Source organism: Carassius auratus, chromosome 11, assembly GCF_003368295.1.
Source record: "Carassius auratus strain Wakin chromosome 11, ASM336829v1, whole genome shotgun sequence".
NCBI lineage: Eukaryota > Metazoa > Chordata > Actinopteri > Cypriniformes > Cyprinidae > Carassius > Carassius auratus.
The window spans coordinates 1,919,155-1,941,191 of NC_039253.1; the positions used below are offsets into that span (position 1 = coordinate 1,919,155).

Sequence of the window (22,037 nt, forward strand, 5' to 3'; positions counted from 1 at the left end):
GAATCTGCGCGCTCTACTACTGCGAGACTGCGTGGCCTTTGTCGTAGTAGCGGGGAGAAGTTTGATTCGTTAAGTGAATCGGTTCGCTATTTGTGTGAACCGATTCATTGATTCGTTTCTTGAGTCAAGGCGCGTTAATGAAATACTATAGCGGGTTCCTTTGGTTTTGAACTTGCCACTTTTACCATAGTAGCGGGGAGAAGTTTGATTCGTTAAGTGAATCGATTCGCTATTTGTGTGAACCGATTCACCAATTCGTTTCTCGCATCGAGGCGCGTTAAAGGTACAATTTGTAAGATATTTGCAGTTAAATATCCAAAAACCACTAGGCTAGTGTTATATATTTTGTCCAGCTGATTACTAGCAATATTTCTAATGTTTTCAACTACTTGTAAATCATGAGAAAATTCCCATTCTAAACAGTGACAAGGGGCAGTGCAGTCGCCTGTCAATGACGTCAGTTCCCCTTTGTAACCGCCTTTACTGACGTAAAACCACATGACAACAGTTTCGTGGACAAATGCGGAAGTAGTTTCGCGACAAACTTCAACTAGAAAGAGATGCTGATCTTGCTTGTGTTGTACTCCACATGTGAGTTGTTTTGTTTCTTATATTTACAGAAAATGTATGATATTATAACGATCAACAATATTAGTGTTATGGGGCATATACGCCAAACGCCAGGCATTGAATCTCTAGATCTGCGCGAGGACGCGTCTGATCCATCGTCTGATCGCGTCTTTGCATTGACTTTGTATGTAATCTACTCGCGCAAATCGTTGAACTCGCGTTAAATCCATGATTTATCTTTCCGTCTGATTGTTGGCCGTCAGAATAGAAGACAACACATCCCATCATTCCACGCTTCTTCTTAGCGTCATTAAACCACGCGATTGTTATTGTTTTGATAGTGCGCCCTCTCGTGGCAGGTCCTACAACCTGTACCTTTAATAAAATACTATAGAGGGGTCCTTTGGTTTTAAACTTGCCACTTTTACCATTGGAGCCGTGGAGAAGTTTGATTCTTTTAGTGAATCGCTCTTTGTGTGAAACGATTCACTGATTCGTTTCTAGCATGATTGATGTTTACTGTACGTCCGATGAGAACTTAAGAAGTTCAAAACATGTTCGAACCGGTCCAAAATAACTAAATTTACTGATTCTTTTGAATTCTTACACATACACGTTTGCTCGACACGTACAATGTAGGCTTACTTTTGATATAAATTATCACGATATTTTATTTCAGACAAAATACCTACCAATAATGTGTCAGACGTTGTTTTGTTTCTAATTTACAGATTTGTTTTACTCTGTGACTTGCAAAAGCATCATGAATCAGTTCAGATGAATCGACTCAAATGAACCACTGACTCACTATGGGCTGTTCTAAGGTCAGTGGATATACAGCGTTTAGGCCAGACATCTGTGATGCGTATGAGTCTGTGCTTTGATGTAGTATTGAATGAAATACGATGCACTTTAAAACAAAACCTGCTTCTCCAGCCTAAAATAATTTTGGGGGAAGAGGCTGGCCATTTTTAAATGCAATGCTACAGTGTTATATACATGACTTCAGCGATATTCATAATTCAAAGAGAAGGCCTTTCATACATAAAGAATAGGAATGGACTTCCTCTTGGGTGGGTCTGGAAATTATCTGTCTCTGCCAACAAGGACAACAAGCTCATCAACATCAGCTGTTTTCACTTCTTGTTTTGCGTCTATGTCATCCTGGTTAGGGATTATATGCTTGTGTGTATCAATGTATTAGCTGAGATTTCATTGAATCATACTACTTTAATTCTTAAATTTTTTAATTCAACAAAACATTTAGCTAAATCAACTACTGGAGATACAAATGATATGATACAATCCTAAAGATGATGAAGCATATGTAAATGAAAATATAAATAATATGTACTATTAATATATATAAAAAAAATTAATATAAATTTTAGATGAAAAGCGTAACATTAACTTAACTGAACCTAAACAAATTAAACTAAAATAAGAAATGCTGTCTTGGCAAATATTTAAAATAAGGTTAAGTTGAAGTACTAAAATTACTCAAACTAAAACGGAAATAAAATCAAGCTAAATATAACAATAAAAAATATAAACGGAGAAAATCACAACAAAATTACTTAAATTAAAATGAAATAAATAAAGATAATCTAAATAAAAAAACTAATAAAATTAGATAATCACAACAAAATTACTCTAAAAATAATATAAAGCTAAATATAATAAAAATAACATTATAAAATCACAATATAATTACTAAAATAACAAATTTAAATGGAAACTTAAAATATAAAAATGAAGGCTAATTAAAAATATTATTACATTAATAGTATGTAAAAAAAGAGCAAATCACAATTAAATTATTGTAACTGAAATAAACTAAAGCTAAATAGAAATATGAAATAAATAATAATAAAATTTGAATAACCAAAACAAAATTACTAAAACTAAACTAAAATAAACTAAATCAAAATAGAAATATAATTAAAACTAATAATAAACTGACAAAATCACAACTAAATTACTAAAAAAAAAAATATTTAAAATTTAAATGGAGACTTAAAATATAAAACAAAAGCTAATTCAAAATAAGAATATATTTTAATTTACGAAGTTATTAGTATGCATACAATACTAAATAACTCTGAAAAGTGCAAATATGAAACTTTCTGTACATACAGTAACATGAGCAATACAAATTAAGCTCTGCTTAGTTTGTGTATCCTATATATAATATATCAATAATATCTACTATTACAAATAATATATATATATATATATACATTATTTTGACATAACTGTAATGAGAATTTGGGGTAGGTTATAGAAGCTTCATGAAAATAATCGTCTTTTTTGTTGTGCAACATTTTTTTCTTTTGATTTTGAGGTGAAGTATGATCTGGACATGTTCTCTTAGTAACGAAAGGGATTCCCCTCTGTCTCTGGGAACGCTGGTCTCTGGGGTCTCTCTGCTGGGACGGGCCTCTTTTCTCTCCCACATCTGTTGAGCTGAAAGCAAGGCCAGCTGAGAGCAGTTCAACAGGTCTGCGGTCCCTGCCGAGGGCAAACGTGACCCCTCTGTGCTCTGGAATGTCCCGGGCCCCGTCGCCTCCCGTCTCTCCACACGAACCCTTTGTGACGCTGAGAGAGAGAGATTTAAAGCAATGGTGCACAAACAGCACTGCAATGAGATCAGAACTCCTGCTTTAAAGGAATAGTCCAGCCAGAAATGTAAATGTGCTGAAAATGTGAGTTTGTTTCTTCATCAGATTTGGAGAAATGTAGCATTGCAGTGAATGGGTGCCGTCAGAATGAGAGTCTAAACAGCTGATAAAATAATCCACGGCACTCCAGTCCATCAGTTCACATCTGGAGAAGACAAAAGCTGTGTGTTTGTGAGAAACAAATCTTTCATAAAGATGCTTTTTACTGCAAACTTGATAAAGTACTAGTATAAATACTAGTAAATAAAAATACTAGTAAATAAAAGTCTATAATCCATAATAACGCCTCGTCCAGATTTGTAGAAATGTAGCATTGCATCAGTGTCTCAGCAATGGATGCTCTGCAGTGAATGGGTGCCGTCAGAATGAAAGTTTTTTTTTTTTTACAAAAAAATGAGTCCATTATCCATTATAACGCTTCCTTCATCTCTTGTTGTCTCTAACATCCAAATTCAACTTAAAGATGTTCTGGCTTGTAAACCGGTCTCCTGATTCAGACGAGAATACTTTTTTTTTCACTGGAGGAAGCGTTATTATGGATTATAGACTTGTATTTTAGCCAGTTTGCAGTTAAAAGCATCTTTATGAAAGATTTGTTTCTCACAAACACACAGCTTTTGTCTTCTCCAGATGTTCACTGATGGACTGGAGTGCCGTGGATTATTTTATCAGCTGTTTAGACTCTCATTCTGACGGCACCCATTCACTGCAGAGCATCCATAATGCTACATTTCTCCAAATCTGATGAAGAAACGAACTTGGATGACCTGAGCGTGAGCACATCTTTCATCCAATTTTCATTTCTGGCTGAAATATTCCTTTCACGTAGGGAAAAAGTCCAGCACATGTGTGTTGAGGAATGAATGCAGCTGTTGCAAACGCTTCGACTTACAGTTCAAGGCCTGCCAAGAGTCAGTTCAGCCTCGCAGTGAGAGAAAAGAGGGGTGCGTGCATCTGTGAAAGTTAGCAGATGCATCGTCCTGACGGACTGTTCACTGAAATGATTCATTCCTTTACAGCGTGAAGTCATTTCACATATCAGTGAAGCTTCGCTGTCGTTCATTTGCGAGAGTATGTTAGCTGTAAAACACTGAGTGTGAATAACTTTAACAGTGCTGTCACTTGATTTATGCATCTAAAACATGAGATAGTGGCATGACAAAACCAGCAGATTAATAATCTGGAGCAGCGTGTGCTCACATGTGTTTGCTTTCAGTATTTTTGTTATTGAAGACATGAGTAAAACTGAAAGAACTGACCACGTGAACAAAACGTTGACGTATCCCACAATCCTTTTTAAAGACTGTGGCTCTAAAAGTGAAACAATTTGGTCACACTTTATTTCAGGGTCCAATTCTCACTATTAACTAACCATTAACTATGACTTTTGCCTCAATTAACCCTTTATTTGCTGCTTATTAATAGTTTATAAGGTAGTTGTTAAGTTTAGGGTATTGGGTAGGATTATGGATGTCATGCATTATATGTAGTTTATAAACACTAATAAACAGCCAATATGTTAATAATAGACATGCTAATAAGCAAGTAGTTATTAGTGTGAATTGGACCCTATACTAAAGTGTTACCAACAATTTTACAGTTAGATATAATGTACAGAAATGTTTTTCATATATTCATATCTGCACTTCTCGGATATGAGTTATTACTATTTTAGTATTATTTATATACTATCATAGTATATTCAAAATTCTAATTATCTTTTATTATTATGTTTTAGTTTAACATTTTGGTTTTCAAAGTTTTCGCTTTTTTTTTTTTTTTTTTAGTTTGTGCCATTGTATACATTTTTTCTATTTCTATTTATTTATTCATTTGTAAGTAAAGTAGTTTATTTTTAGTTAGTTGCAAAGGCATCATTTCTAATAATATCTAATATTTGCTTTACTTATTTCAATTACCAAAATATATTTTTAATAGTTGTATTTTTATTTCACAATAACAACACTTGCACTTTTTATAGATTAATATTATATAAACCGTAAAAATATGTCACATAATTTAAGTGCACACTCTGTGGGTTATAGATTATTTTTATGATACTTGTGGTGCTTTAATTGTGTTTTTGGAACTGCTCTGTTTTCATATATGGAAAAGAGATATTCTTTAATCATTAAGTATTTTACAGCAGACAGAATGGTAAATTGAAGGACAAACAGTGTCACTCCTAGTCCTCCATAACTATTGTCTTTTTAGCTAAATTTAAATAATTATAAAATGTAAAAACCCAAATAAAATACCATACGTACAGGAAAATGTTAGATTGATTGAAGAGGCTTCAGCTTGACCGTGCAACAGTGACCATATGAAATCTGACACCCACTCAAAAGAGCTGCTACTATAAAACACGATAATGCATTAGAAAAACAACACGACACAACAGAAATCAGATCTAATCTGTTCATATAAGACAGAAAGTCTGTGGTCAACTTCTTGGTAACATAAAAGTATCATTGCATGCCATGTTTTTTTAGAAGTGTTGCCTTTGCATTGTTTTCCAAAAAACTGTTTGTTTTGAGAAAATGCAGGATTTTTGTGATTAAAAAATGCAGTAAAAATATGAAATATTATTACAATTTAAAATAACTGATTTCTATGTGAATACATTATAAAATGTAATTTATTTCTGTAATGCACAGCTGTATTTTCAGCATCATTCCTCCAGTCTTCAGTGTCACATGATCTTCACAAATCATGAAAATATGATGATTTGCTGCTCAAGAAACATTTCTGATTATTATCAATGTAGAAAACAGTTGTGCAGCACAATACTTTTGCGGAAATAATAAAACATTTTATTTTCAGGATACATGGATGTAAAGAACAGCATTTATTTAAGGGGGGGGGGGGGGGGTGAAATGCTCGTTTTCACTCAATATCCTGTTAATCTTGAGTACCTATAGAGTAGTACTGCATCCTTCATAACTCCAAAAAGTCTTTAGTTTTATTATATTCATAAGAGAAAGATAGTCGGTACCGATTTTTCCCGGAAAAACACGAGCGGCTGGAGGCGTGACGTGTGGGCGGAGCTAAAGAATCACGAGCGCGAGTAGGCTTTTGCGTTAAAAGCGTTTGGAAGCTGTGACATTACCTTGAGGAAAAAACCATCATCCCAAACAAACCATGGCTAACAGTCAGATTCAGCCGTTTATTTATGATCCAGAATCAGATCCCGAGGCTGAAACTGAACGAGAGCAGCAGCAGCAACGACTCGCTCCGAGCGGGGCTCGAACCCGGGTCTCCGATGGGAGGCGGACGCACTAACAAGGAGGCAGAGATATTTGAAGCAGTTTTACTCACCGCCTGCGGTTCCAACACACGATCGTGACCCTTTTTCGTTGGGACTGCATTATCCTTAAGAAATAAACGATACGCAAATCCGTCGTCAAACTGGCCCTTGTTTGTAAAACAAGCATCTTCGAAATGCAGGGAGCAAACAAAAACACTTGAACAACTCCGTTGATGCTCTGTAAAAATAAACTCCATCCACTGTTCCCTTAATGTTGTTTTTTCTTTGGTAATCTGTGCGGGGTTGTCTTGCCCTGGCAACCAAAAACACACTTCTTTTGTGACATTTCGCGACGCTCTCGCTCTGATCAGTGAAGTCTGTTGTGCTCTCAGTGCTCTGCTATACGGGAGCGCGCGCTCTTCCGGCAGAAGTGCCTCAGGACCCATATAAGGAAATTCCGCTCCATCTAACGTCACACAGAGCCATACTCGAAAAAAACTTTCCGAAACTTGTGACAAACCAGAAGTATTTTGGGAACAGAAATACTCCTTCAAATGTACAACTTAATTTTTGAAACTTTGTCCATGTTTAGCATGGGAATCCAACTCTTTAACAGTGTAAAAAACTCAGTATGCATGAAATAGCATTTCACCCCCCTTTAAAATAGAAATCTCCTAAAACATTCTAAATGATCAACTAAATGCATCATTTGCCAAATAAAAATAAAATAATATAATAAAATCCAAACTTTTGAAACAAAACCAGTACAGAACTTCTTATGCAGAAAAAAAGCATGTATTAAGCAGATCTGTTTTTGTTGAACTTAAAGGCACTGTTTGCATGACTTGTGTGCTTTTACAGTTACCAGACCTGAAGAGAGAACATGTGTGCTCCAGAATCACAATTCTTCCACTACCGAGAATAAAACTTCAGTGGAAAGCTGAAAACAAACCGGTTTCCTGTGTTCTTTCACTGCTTCCTGTCTGTTATTGGCTCCTTGCTTCAATCTGACATGCAATGTAGTTAAACACTCATTAAATAGAGAGATAAAGAGAAACAAAAACACAGGCACATTTATCCAGGACTTAAATTGCAATGTGTGTATTTATATATATATATTAGTTTTGCAGGTGAAGTTAAACATGATAAAGACCTCAGATAAACACGCTTACAGACGAGGACCATCAGGAAATCCTGATCCAATCGATCAAACCCTGAGTCCATTAGAGCAGTGAGTGACCATCACAATCGAACGCTCCACTAATGGTTCAATAACTAAACCAACAACATTCAGATACTTTTAGTGTCACTTAAAATGAACATTTGCTGAAACTTTACTCACCCTCAGGCCATCAGAGATGCAGATGAGTTTTTTTCTTCATCAGATTTGTAGAAATGTAGCATTGCATCAGTGTCTCATCAATGGATGCTCTGCAGTGAATGGGTGCCGTCACAATGAGAGTTTGATAAAAACATCACAATAATCCACAGCCACTCCAGTCAATCAGTTAACATCTGGAGAAGACAAAAGCTGCGTGGCTGTGGATTATTGTGATGTTTTTTCAAACTCTCATTGTGACGGCACCCATTCACTGCAGAGCATCCATTGATGAGACGCTGATGCAATGCTACATTTCTCCAAACCTGATGAAGAAACAAACTCATCTACATCTTGGATGACCTGAAGCTGAGCACATTTTCAGATGATTTTCATATCGTTCCCAAAGTCTTGTTAGTCTGTGTGTCTCATTTAGGACGGATCCCAAACAAAGAGTCCGTCACATTCCATCAGAGGCCCAGATCCGGGCTCTTTATCTAATAGATATTGTGATTTCATACTGATTCCAGATCATTTTCCCCTGCTCTCTTTAAATACCAAAGACACAGACTTGCTCACAGCAGACTGTTCTCAGTTCAGTCTGAAAGCCGTCCGTCTATTCAGAGACACACTAACCCTTGATAAGCCTCTGATCTAATCTTGCAACTGTCAGCTAAGAGGATTCCAGCCTAAAAAAACACTGCACATGCAGATTTGCTGAAGTGATGCATGCTGGGAAAAAAAGGACACCCTTGGGGACACCTGAATGTGTGTCTCTGGGTCAACACGGACAATCTGGGAGATTTAAGCGCATCTCTAAAAGACACTATTATTAAATAATCACTCCAAATACAGTTTTAATGGATGCAGATACTGATGTTGCACAAAAGTGAGATGTGCTGATGTCTGATACAGATTCCACCTTAACAGAGCTCTGTGAGACGGCCAGGTTCTCCATGGTAACAGAACTGTGATGAGTGTAACGCAGGCCGTGATTGGTCGATTATACGTAAAGTGAATATCTCCTGAAAGAGGATAATGCTGTAGAATCAGAGGACGCTTAATATTCATACTCACTGAATGAGCAGTAAAAATTATTAATTTGCAATAAAACAACTGGTTCAGTGTTTTAATAGACGTTTATTAGTTTCATAAAACTTTACTTCACAATAGCTGTTTTTGACCAATGGCTGGATGTATAGAAGTCTCTTCTGCTCACCAAGGCTGTATTTAGTTGATATAAAATACAGTAAAAATTGTAAAATATTTTTACATTTCAAAATAACCGGTTTCTTTGTGAATATCTGTTAAAGTGTAATTTATTTCTGTGATGTGCAGCTGTATTTTCAGCATCATTGCTCCAGTCTTCAGTGTCACATGATCTTCAGAAATATTTCTAAAATGCTGATTTGCCGCTCAAGAAACATTTCTGATTATTTCCGTGCAACCTGTGATCCGTTTTATTTTTTCGGGATTCTTTTAATGAACAAAAAGTTCAAAAGAACAGCATTTATCTGAAACAGAAATCTTTTGTTACATTATAAATGTCTTTACTGTCATGTCTGATTGGATTCTGTCAGAATCTAATGAGTGCTTGATGAATAAAAGTACTGATTTCTTTTTTATTATAATCAGAAATGTTTCTTCAGAAGCAAATCAGCATATTATAATGATATCTGAAGGATCATGTGACACTGAAGACTGGAGGAATGATGCTGGAAATTCAATAAATTACATTTTACTATATATTCACATAGAGAACTGTCATTTTTAATAGTAGTTTTTCGAAATTTTTACTGTAATTTTGGTCAGTGAGCAGAAAAGACTCCTTTCAAAAACATAAAAAAATCTAAGATAAAAATCCACTACAATATATTATATTTTATAATCTTTCATAGTGAGTTTGAATTGATGAATCAGATAAAATCATACTTTTTCTTTGATTAAATTGCATAGCATCAAACAAAGTATTCATATTTACAACCCTTTGCTAAGAAACAACAAATTATAACTATGGGGTAAAGATTTAGTCTTATAAAGTGTATATGTGAACTATCTACCAAATATTTGTGCTTGTTGTTTGCCGGTGCCGATCGGTCTGGCCGGGTTTCAGTAGCGAGTGCCAAATCCACGAATCTCCAGTTTAGTGATTAGTTTCTCATTGGTGAACTGAGCACGGTGGATCCGAGAGCTGGGACTGCCCACCTTACTGAGCCAGTACTTCCTGTAGATCACACACAGACAGACAAAACACAGTCAACTATATGAAATATAATGCCAAGACACTTATTTTTCTCACAAATTCTGCACATTTGCAATGCAATATTTTTTCATTTTATTTTTCCATTTTAATTTCAGTGCAGTTTTCTTATTTATCTATCTATATAGTAACATTAACTTAGACTAAATGAAAATGAGAAATGTTGCCTATAAAAATATTTTTTTTATAATACCATAATACTTTTATAATAATATATATATTACTGTTTGTTGTAGTATACCAGCTTCATTATGAATAATTTTTATGGAATTTTTTTTTAGAACATTATGACAAAAAACAATATTTAAGTGTAATTGACACACTTTAACAAAGATGCAAATCAGGATAGTATTAAACAGTAAAATTGTCTATTTATATTTTTCTGTCTTTATACTTTTAGTTTTATTTTTTGCAATGGAAACTTTTTCACAAATGAAGGTTTACATTTCTTCCATTTACATGTGTGCTTATAATATTCACCAACCAAAATTACCATGTTCACAAAGACAAGAACATGGACGCATAAATTAGTTTAAAAAAAACATGACATCTTCTAAACCTAAATAATATTTTTTTTTTTCACCAGAACCCAATTAAAAACATCCATCCAAATATAGAGGTGAAAAGGTGTTAAAGAATTTCAGGAAACGAACAACGCAAGCATTTAAAAATCTAATTTTTATTATGCTTTTATATACATTTTGGATCTCCATTCATTTTTAATGTAAGAAAACTTCTCTGTCTTCCATAAAGGAAAGAATGGCATAAGAAATGCTAAAGAAACTCCATCAGAAGGACAAACAACCTCCATTTTCTTTCTCTTTCTCAAAAACAAGGGCGCGGCACACACACACACGCATGCACGCACACACACACACACACACACACTCTAACTGAAGCCGGACAGACATGCAGGATCTCTCATGAAGTTTTCCTCAGAGGCTGTAAATGCATTATTCTCCCTGTGGGCCACAGCAGGGGCTGATCTCATATTGGATAAGAGAGAGAGCGCTCAGACCATCTGCATGGCTGCCCAATATTCAGCTCATAATGGGCCTGCCAGGAAGAGGAGGAGCACATGTCAAAGAGAACAGCCACAATCTCTACAGCAACAGCGCAGGAACGGCCCGTGATAAAGAGAGCCGCACAGATTGTGTTTTGAGAGCTGGGAATGACGGATTACAGACGGGTCCTGGTTGCTCTGGGGTTATCGGTCGTTATGGCCAAATCAAGAGGTTTGTTTTGGACGTAAAAGCCTCGAGTTTCGTCAGGGTGCGGTTCACTCAATACTGAGGAAATCCAACCCTGACAGAGGAAAAGACACTTCTCAAGAAAAATCATTACGTTACCGTTTTAAAAGCTCAAATCCCACTTTAATTAGTTGAGAGAGAGAACTATATGGTAGAGAAACTACACTGAGAAATGCCTCTGAAATTAGTTTTAGTCATAAATTGCTAGTAAAAATGGCTTTGAAAAAATACATTTCTCATAAATTGCTAGTAAAAATGGCTTTGAAAAAATACTTTACTCAAATTTTTAGTAAAAATGGCTTAGAAAAATATTTAACTCATAAATTGCTAGTAAAAATGGCTTTAAAAAATACTTTCCTAATAAAGTTTTAGTAAAAATGGCTTAGAAAAATATTTAACTCATAAATTGCTAGTAAAAATGGCTTTAACAAATACTTTCCTAATAAAGTTTTAGTAAAAATGGCTTTGAAAAAATACTTAACTCATAAATTGCTAGTAAAAATGGCTTTGAAAAAATACTTCACTCATGAAGTATAAGTAAAAATGGCTTTAAAAAAATACTTTACTAATAAAGTTTTAGTAAAAATGGCTCTGAAAAAATACTTTACCCATAAATTGCTAGTAAAAATGGCTTTAAAAAATACATTTCTCATAAATTGCTAGTAAAAATGGCTTTGAAAAAATACTTTACTCAAAGTTTTAGTAAAAATGGCTTAGAAAAATATTTAACTCATAAATTGCTAGTAAAAATGGCTTTAAAAAATACTTTCCTAATAAAGTTTTAGTAAAAATGGCTTTGAAAAAATACTTAACTCATAAATTGCTAGTAAAAATGGCTTTGAAGAAATACTTAACTCATAAATTGACAGTAAAAATGGCTTTGAAAAAAATACTTTACTCAAAGTTTTAGTAAAAATGGCTTAGAAAAATATTTAACTCATAAATTGCTAGTAAAAATGGCTTTAAAAAATACTTTCCTAATAAAGTTTTAGTAAAAATGGCTTTGAAAAAATACTTAACTCATAAATTGCTAGTAAAAATGGCTTTGAAAAAATACTTCACTCATAAAGTATTAGTAAAAATGGCTTTAAAAAAATACTTTAGTCATAAAGTTTTAGTAAAAATGGCTCTGAAAAAATACTTTACCCATAAATTGCTAGTAAAAATGGCTTTAAAAAATACTTTCCTAATAAAGTTTTAGTAAAAATGGCTTTGAAAAAATACTTAACTCATAAATTGCTAGTAAAAATGGCTTTGAAGAAATACTTAACTCATAAATTGACAGTAAAAATGGCTTTGAAAAAATACTTTACTCAAAGTTTTAGTAAAAATGGCTTAGAAAAATATTTAACTCATAAATTGCTAGTAAAAATGGCTTTAAAAAATACTTTCCTAATAAAGTTTTAGTAAAAATGGCTTTGAAAAAATACTTAACTCATAAATTGCTATTAGAAATGGCTTTGACAAAATACTTTACCCCTAAATTGACAGTAAAAATGGCTTTGAAAAAATACTTTATTCATAAAGTTTTAGTAAAAAAGGCTTTGAAACTCTTTCCACTCATAAATTGCTAGTAAAATGGCTTTAAAAAGCATTACTCATAAATTGCTAAAAATGAATATATTTAATTGAATATATATTTATGTATAAATATAAGCATTTTTTACTTTTATAAATATTACAACATTAGAATTTAATTTTTTTTTAAAGAATTATGAAAATCACACAAATCAGGAGTTTAAACTGCATTTAGGACCAAAGTTTATATAAAATAACAGCTCATATAATATTAAAGTTCTAAAAGTGTTTTATTGGCATATTTATATTCAGTAATATTGTTTGGTTATTTTATTGGTTTATGATGGTCACAGGGTAGTGACTAATAAATGTATAATGACTAATATACTTTATATGACCTCTTCTTTGTTTAATAGGTGATACAGACTGCCTTAAACACAGATGAAAATAAACTTTCCATTATTCTCATGCTCTGAATGAAACACTCTCACTCTCTCTGAAATAATACCGCACAGCTGAATTCACAATATATAACCACTTGAGTCTTTGTACAGTGTTCATTGTGTTGTGAAGGAAAGGAGTTTTCCATCTGTCCCGGTGAGGAAGTCAGATAACATTGACACGCTGTGATTGGAAAGAACTTTCTCATACAGATCACCATTCACATCAACCTCGGTCGAACAATCTGCCGGATGCTCTCACTCGCTCTAATACAGCACCACCAACACCAAGATAGTTTGATATCAAAACACCAGCAACTATTTACAACCTGTGACTGCCACTGGGTTAAAATATCAAAAAATATATAATATAATATAATATAATATAATCAGTATATACAGTATATTATAACAATGTGACTGCCATTGTGTTAGAATATCAATGAAAAAAATATACATATATTATATTATATATTTTATTTTATTATAACAACATGTGACTTCAACTGTGTTAGCATATCAATGAAAAAAAATATTATATTATATTATGTAATATTACAGTATATTATAACAACCTGTGACTGCCATTGTGTTAGAATAAAATTAAATAAAAACAAATACATATATATTTATATATATAATTATTTCATATTACATTATGAATAATAATTACATTAAGAAAAAAAATATATATATAAGTATCACTGGATCACATATTACAATTATATATAATCAATAAATATTGAAACAAATGAACAAGAATAATAATATTACACACACTCAATAATATTTTACTATATTTAATAATATTATTAATTAAATGGTTAATAATTTGTAATTAATAAATAATTAAAAAATACTTAAATATTTTACACTCAATAATATTTTACACTCAATAATATTTTATTATATTTAATAATATTATTGATTAAATGGTTAATAATTTGTAATTAATAAATAACAAAAAAATACTTAAATATTTTAATAATTTGTAATTAATAAATTACAAAAAAAATACTTAAATATTTACTGTTAAATTATTATATTATATTATATTATATTATATTATATTATGTTATATTATGTTATATTATATTATATTAAATTATATTAAATTATATTATATTATATTATATTATGGGGTTTCCTCAAATGGCCCCAGTAAATGAAATGAACCCTAAATATGAGCAATAATCACAGTGATGCAGAAGATCCACAGTAATTATGAGAATGCTGTTGCAAAATGCTCTCAATAAATGCATTATGCCTCATTAGATGATGAAGATCTGGATGGAGCTGAAACGCTCTGGCTGTATTTCTAGATTTCCAATCATAATTCAAGCTCGGGTGGAGGGTGGAGGCCGTCTGGGGACGATCCTCTGGGATCTACAGACTCATCAACATCACCCACAACCCTAGAGATCCACCAAACCAAACCCACGACTAACAAACACCTGAAGAGAGCCGGACGAAACAAACACACTGAGAGAAAGAGAGGAAAACAAGTAAAGGGGGCGGAGCCTGGAGGCCTGCCATCTGCTGTTTAAATATTTAATGAGCAAACACATTTCTGTTCACTCGCATCTCGTGGATTGAGGAAGAGGAAGAAAAGCTCTTCTTCGTCACAGTATCCAGGCAATGGCATGTACAGCGATGTGTGATTCTGGGCTGTAAGTAAATAGGGACACGATTTCACCAGAGAATCACAGCTAAAAATGTCTTACAGGAACAGCAGACACAGACAATAACCTTCACATGAGAAACAGACCTGATAAAGGAGACCGGGGCTAGTCGTCACAGCAGAGATTTTGTTGTTACTTTAAAAATGCGTTAAAGTAAAATCAAGTACTTTCCAGTGTTTTTCTCATTTAGCATTCTTTTAGATAAACGGCACATTACAAAAGCAAGTTGTTTTAGGAATGTCATTAGATATTGACTTAAAGACATCGATCTTATAATGATCTAATAATCTATATAATTATGGAAATCTGAAACAAAAGATTAGTTTCACATTTGTACATATCAGGTTTTATATTTGGAAATTTAATTAATTTTAAATATATTTTAATATTAGTTCGTCTAATATTAGTTTTCATTTTCATTTTATTTACATTTTTTTATTTCTTCCAGTTAGTAATTATTAAACTTAATAGTTAACAGAATTTTATGTAATGTTTTAAATTATTCATCTAATATTTGTATTTGTGTTTTATACAATTCTTTTTTTTTAAATAATAATTATTTATTATAAAATAATATAATTCATTCATATTTGTATTCATATTTATTATTAATTAGTTTTATCAATACTGGCTTTCATTTTTGCATTTTCAGTTTCCATTTAAATTTTATTAAAAAATTTAGAAATTAAATTTTTACAATTATCTTTATCTTATTTAATTTTTTTTGGTTTTAATTTATTTTTGAGTTTTAGTTCAGTTTTAGTTTTATTTATTCCCAGTCATTTATTTGAGTGCTTTTCATTGAATTTAATTGCAATCTTTTAAGTATGAAAATAAAAAGATTAGAGATCATATTAATAAAATAATGTTAATAAATTAGTTTAAGTAAAAACTATAAAATATGAATATCAGATTATTCATTTTTATATTACTATTTGTTTTTTATTTATTTTTATGTCAGTTTTAGATTTCATTTGTTTCCAGTTGAACCTATTTCAGTTAGGTGCCAAGTTTTTGTAATATTTATATTTTATTCCAGCTTTTAGTTATTCTTAACTAAATATTGTGTCAACATAATATACTCTTATGCACAGTCTACATGCAAATATTTGTATGTGCTATGCATACTAAAGATCTGCATACAGCAAACAGTATTAATGCTGCAGAAATACAGTATATAAGCTCTCACACAAATGAATGTCTGGTTCACATTTGAGACTGTGATGTCATACATTCCCTGGCCCCTGAGCTCCACCCCGCCCCGCCCGACTGACATCATCGCTCCTCTACCCGCTCCAAACACACACACACACACACACACACGCTCGGCTGGAGCTCCTGCTCTTATATGATTACAGGCTACAGCACAACGCTCTCAAAGGGAAGAGTGAGTTTCCATGTTCACACTGGCACTGTGACTGTGAGCACTGCAGCCTTTCTAGACTGTTCCATGACACAACACTGAAGCACTGGCGCCATCTGCTGGTGACAAGAGACACTGCACGTCACAGATTTAGTGGATCTGAACTGGTATGAACTTCAACTCTTTGCTGAAGTAAAATTTTTCGTTTCAGTTTTTCATCTAAAACTTCTCTTTTTTTGTATTTTATTATATATTTATTTAATGTTTATTAAATTACATTTACTTATTTATAGATTCTAGTGAAAGTGAAAGTGAAGTGACATTCAGCCAAGTATGGTGACCCATACTCAGAATTTGTGCTCTGCATTTTACCCATCCGAAATGCACACACACAGAGCAGTGAACACACACACACACACTGTGAGCACACACCCGGAGCAGTGGGCAGCCATTTATGCTGCGGCGCCCGGGGAGCAGTTGGGGGTTCGATGCCTTGCTCAAGGGCACCTAAGTCGTGGTATTGAAGGTGGAGAGAGAGCTGTTCATGCACTCCCCCCACCCACAATTCCGTCCGGCCCGAGACTAGAACTCACAACCCTTCGATTGGGAGTCCAACCCTCTAACCATTAGGCCACGACTTCCCAGAGTTATCTGTAGGCCTATATATTATATATAGTTTATTTAGATTTAGTTTTTTTGTAAAAAAAAAAGTCAACAGTTTTAGTTTTAATAAAAATTAATTCATGTTAAAATATAATTCAATTCAGGTTTTACATGCAATAAATACTGTACACATTTTACTTAATAGAGCGCCATGCAAACATTTGGATATCCTAATAAAAGTGACTTTATTGCACAGTCAAAAACTATTCAAAAACAGATGCATACTCACATTTCTTTAACTTTTTCAGGATGTCCCTGCACCTGTCCCACCACAGTGCCCTGTCTAGTGTTCTTCACCCAGCCCGTCACGCCCAGTTTCTGCGCTTCTGCCTCTGTATACTGCAGTAAAACAGATGAAAAAATGAGATTCAGAGAGATATATGTATGCATGACTTAACACTGGTGAAACTAAGGAGGTTACATTTACATGCATGCATTTAAAAAAGCAACTTTCATTGCATTCAATGGATGCATCTGACACACAAGTTCATGCATTTTCTAGGACTCAAGCTTTTACACTGCTAGTGCAAACATCAGATGTCTCACTGATTTCAACTACTTAGGCTAAACTTGCATCTAAAAGATCTAGTATCTGCTTGTAATTGCATAAATCACTTCTTATACAGCAGATAGGTTGGAAAACCATCAAATATAATAATATAATTACCATTTGCTAGTGTTCCAGCAAAAAAAAAAAAAAAAAAGCTCTGTTAAAAAAAAAACTTAATTTATATCATCCACATTTCTCACCATTCTGAAGCAAACACCTGAAAAAAAGAGAAAATGTGTTTTATTGTTTTATTTTTTTTCACTGTTTATGCAGTTTGACTATTTGTATACAATAAACACTTTTTAATAAAGAATAATTGACATATTATATTAATACATATGCATGCACAATGGTGCAAAAGCTTTTTGGTGCTGTAATATAAATAAATGCGCGTCTATTTTTGGAGGCGTGACGTGAAGAATTGTCACCGAGTTTCAAATACGCACCTTGGACATTCCCGAACACCTCAAAATCAACAGAAACATACTTATCACCGGCATCTGAAGACATTGCAAACAATATTACAAGGGTCGGGACCCAAAGAGAAGTCCAGGAGACGTCTAAATGACAGATAATCATGAATAAACGCGACGCGACTTGCAAATGTAACGAGACCCAACGCTCTTAAAGCGCCAGACTGTTGTCACGTGACCACTGTAACTTTTCTCAACGCTTAACGCGTTGGACGAATCACAGTCGCTGTGGATACAGAATGATGAGTTTTTACGATTGTTTGGACTGGGTTTCTATTTACACCTTAGACTCCAAGTCCAATCCTTAAAAGTATGAAAAGTAAAAGATAAAGACAAAAGAATCCCTGAGAAGCGAACAAGCGCCCTCTGGAGGAGAAAACAAGAGTTTTCTAAACTGGATATGTCCCGTGCTTACAGTACGCAGATTACAATGAGATTTGAATAAAGGTATTTTACAATTATAATATTGCATATGAATAATAACCTTATGAATAAACAGTTAGTGCCAAATACGTTTTGGATATAAAAACACAATTATTTTGTTTCTTTCTAAGAATGATTAAAAATAAATTTAAAATAATCAGATTACAATCACACATAATGAGCTTTAAAAATATTTCCTCTCACGTCCTGATGAGATTTGAATATTCCCTGGCACAGTTTTTCACTGTAATCTATGTTTATGATTGAAACAGAGATTAGAGAGTTACAGTGTGTGTTCAAAAACATTTCGATTTGTGAATCCACAAACATTTTATTAGAGATGTAATTTGCATACAAGGGTTTAAGTTTCTTTTAAAGGCAAATCCTTTCAAAAATAACAAATCACATTTGGATTTGACAGAGACCTTAGACCCGGCACACGACAGGTTAAATGTTTTTAACTGTGTTTTAACATGTCTGATGATCACAGAAAGATGGGATTAGACTTTCTGTGCTTTTAAAGATCTCAAAGGTCAACACTGATGCTGTTTTTAGCATTAGTGAATGTTTCATTTACTGAATCACATCTGAAACACATTTCCTGAAACACGTACATCAAGTAAAATGTCAGAAATAAATGCAATAAATATAAAGATTTGTGATCTTATTGCAATTGCTTTATTTTTTTATTATTATTATTATTTTCTTTTTTTTTTTTTTTTTTTTTTTTACATATTTCAGCCTCAAAGGTCAACACTGATACCTTAAGAGTTTTTTATTTTATTTATTTATTTTTTGCATTAAATCAGAATATTTTATTTAAAATAAATTTAAAAAAAAAATGTTTTAGCATTTATGGGAATGTTTGTTTTTATACTGAATCAAAAAATAAATGTCAGAAAAAGCTATGCAATAAATATAAGGATGCATATTGTATAATATATTAGAGCTACAGTATATTGTATTCCCACTACTTCTCATTTAAACAAGGAATAAATAAAAATGCTCTGATTTAACATTTTACAAATGTCAAACAAAATTCTAAACTATGACTTTCAGTTTCTACATTATGAGTATAGGTGAAGCTGATTATTTCACTCCATTGTCATGTACTATAATGTCAACAACAACAAAAAAATGCTGAAATAACAATGCAAAAATAAAATAAATCATAGATATTTAATGGTCTGGTGTTAAAGGGGAACCTTGTACTTTAGCTGAGAAACACTGAACATTAATAACTGTTTCAGTCTCCAAAGATGCATAAAGCAATCCAAAGCCAGATCAAACAGTTCTTGATGAGACGGGGGTCTTTTGTTAATCATAAAGAACCATCTTGATCTGTAAGCTACAGCCAAGACAAGCACAAAAAAGACAAGTTTAGAGACTCCACAACAGTGTGCTCCTCTCTGGATTGTCAATATCACAGTGGTACACACACACACACACACACACATTTGTTGATTTGTTCTGAGCCAGTAACGCTCTAAAGAGAAAAACCATAATCCTAGAGCTCCGACTAACAACAGTACAGCACATAAACACACACAAACACACACACACACACACACTTAGCTGTCTAAATCAGTGCATACACAATATTGTTTTCAAATAAAACTAATTATAACAACAACAGAGTAATTCAAGTCTGACCTAAACCATTAAAGAAACTGTTTTGGATTTGTATATATATATATATATATATATATATATATATATATATATATATATAGACACACACATTTATTGTATGAATGAATTATTTTTTTTCAACTGTAGACAACCTTGGATGTGTTTAAAGGAAGGTTTAATCAGATTAACACAGTAAAAAAAAAAGTTCTCATTCTCAATCTAACTGAACTTCTGTGAATAAATAAATTGTGATTATTCTGACGATATATGAATGGATTAATGTCATTGTTTGTGACTGTTTCTTGTTTTGACTCTCTAATGGTTTTGGTCAAATCTCTTTGTGTTTTAAAAGGCTTTATAAAATCCGCTGCTAAAGTGCCCCGCAGGTTTTTGTGAGGGGTGCTGAGCATCCAACTCCATCAGGACCGTCTGATTTACCAATGTTTGGATCTTACATAAGATACAGCTGCTCCAAAAACAGCATTTAGACACTTAACTCACACTGAAATGTCATTGTGTTACATAACGAAATATCAAAGCAAAGCATTTGTGATATCATTTTCTATATGATAGTTCTACATGACTGTAAATGACTTAGTTCAGGGTGTAAACACAATAGAGTAATACTCTGCTTGAGAGAAAAACGAAAACACTTCATGCAAAATTTAAGAAGAAAGAAAGATACAGTTTTCCCCCCAAGTGTTTTAAAAGAGGGATTTGTTCAATTTAAGACTTGCCGGGTAGATGCTAGAATCATTTGCTTCTTGCAAACTACATTAAATAATTCAGCGTACTTTAGTTTCAAAGAGATGTGAATTAGACCAACATTATTCCCCAGAATGATCACAGATTCGTTTGAACAAAGAGCTTCATATTGAACAATGTTGCTGATTGTTGAAGCTTTGTGAATTCCCAGAATGCACTGCAGCATAAATAAATTACGCAGTTATTGTTTACAAATTTCCTCAGAATCTGTTGATTCTGTCATGATTGTTTGTCATTTTGGTGTTTAGAAGGATTTATATGCCTCATTAGGTATTTGTTTATTGCCGCCATTGCTGTGGTCTGTGTTTTACTAAAACTGTCAAACTGAGGAAAATGTCATGTGTTTTGAATGTTGTAATTCAAAGGACTCTTACATATCAAGGGTGTAGAATTTAGGGATGTCCCCACCAATATCCAGCGGTGACTAAATTGTCCCAAGCATTAATTTTGATCAAACAGATAATAAATGTATGTGTGTGTAACCCCTTGTTGTTGTAATTTCGGCTGCATCTGACATAGGTCATAAACTGAACACTCACTTCAATGGTATGAGATGACTGGATGCTTCAAATGAATTTTAGGTGAAAATAATGAAATAAACTACAAACTACATCAAAATAATACACAGTGTTTCCATCTAACATATATTTGGAGCTGCTGCTCATTTTATTTGCAAACAAAATACTTTTTTGATTATTTCAGTTAATGCTATAAAACCAGCTGAGCTAAGCCATCAGTAGTTCTGACTTTGTCATGTAGCCGTTTAAACACGGCGGAAGAAACAAAAAGCGGAAGAACACACAAACCGATTCAAGTGAGTGAGTCATTTACGCCGGAGTCGCTCCGATTCATTTAGTGTGTGTACTCACATCTGAAATTTATTTTCGAATTTTGTCATAGCCTGTAATGATTTTAAAAAGCATGTATAGTGATGGGTGACATTGAGCTTTTTTCGAAAGTCCAAATCAGTTAAACCATTGAATTGCAAACGGATTCACAGTTTCCGAAGCGCTCCAATCGAATCATTTATCGCTCCAATCGAATCATTTATTTGATTCAGAGCGGAACGTCAGAGCAGCTTTGTGAAGCTTTTGATTCAGATCGGAATTTCAGTGCGGTCCGGGAAACATTTTGCGAATATAATGATCCATTTTCTAAAGTTCTGATCTTTATCAAAGGCAGGGGCGATTCTAGGATTTTTT

At 33.1% G+C, this 22,037-nt stretch overlaps 1 protein-coding gene across 2 annotated transcripts; it reads right to left on the minus strand.

The window, feature by feature from the left end:
* Window positions 1-8,944: 8,944 nt before the first annotated feature.
* LOC113110728 (acylphosphatase-2-like) lies at window positions 8,945-18,166 on the minus strand. Of its 2 annotated transcripts, none has more exons than XM_026274883.1 (4): window positions 17,989-18,166; window positions 17,743-17,759; window positions 17,222-17,331; window positions 8,945-10,040 (listed from the first exon to the last, which is right to left on the minus strand). In XM_026274883.1, exons 1-4 carry the CDS (start codon window positions 18,119-18,121, stop codon window positions 9,926-9,928), a joined length of 375 nt encoding a protein of 124 aa, XP_026130668.1. In that variant the 5' UTR covers window positions 18,122-18,166; the 3' UTR covers window positions 8,945-9,925. The 2 variants fall into 2 exon arrangements, with proteins under 2 accessions (XP_026130668.1, XP_026130669.1); XM_026274884.1 differs by lacking the exon at window positions 8,945-10,040 and adding an exon at window positions 14,705-14,952.
* Window positions 18,167-22,037: the final 3,871 nt, after the last annotated feature.

What these genes read in the sequence shown, in the direction of transcription:
- LOC113110728 (XM_026274883.1), bottom strand. Translation starts at nt 18,121, where the DNA reads ATGATTATCTGTCATTTAGACGTCTCCTGGACTTCTCTTTGGGTCCCG. An exon ending in CCTGAAAAAGTTAAAGAAAT is followed by an intron (nt 10,041 to 17,221) that starts GTGAGTATGCAT and finishes TGTGATCTACAG; the next exon opens with GAAGTACTGGCTCAGTAAGG.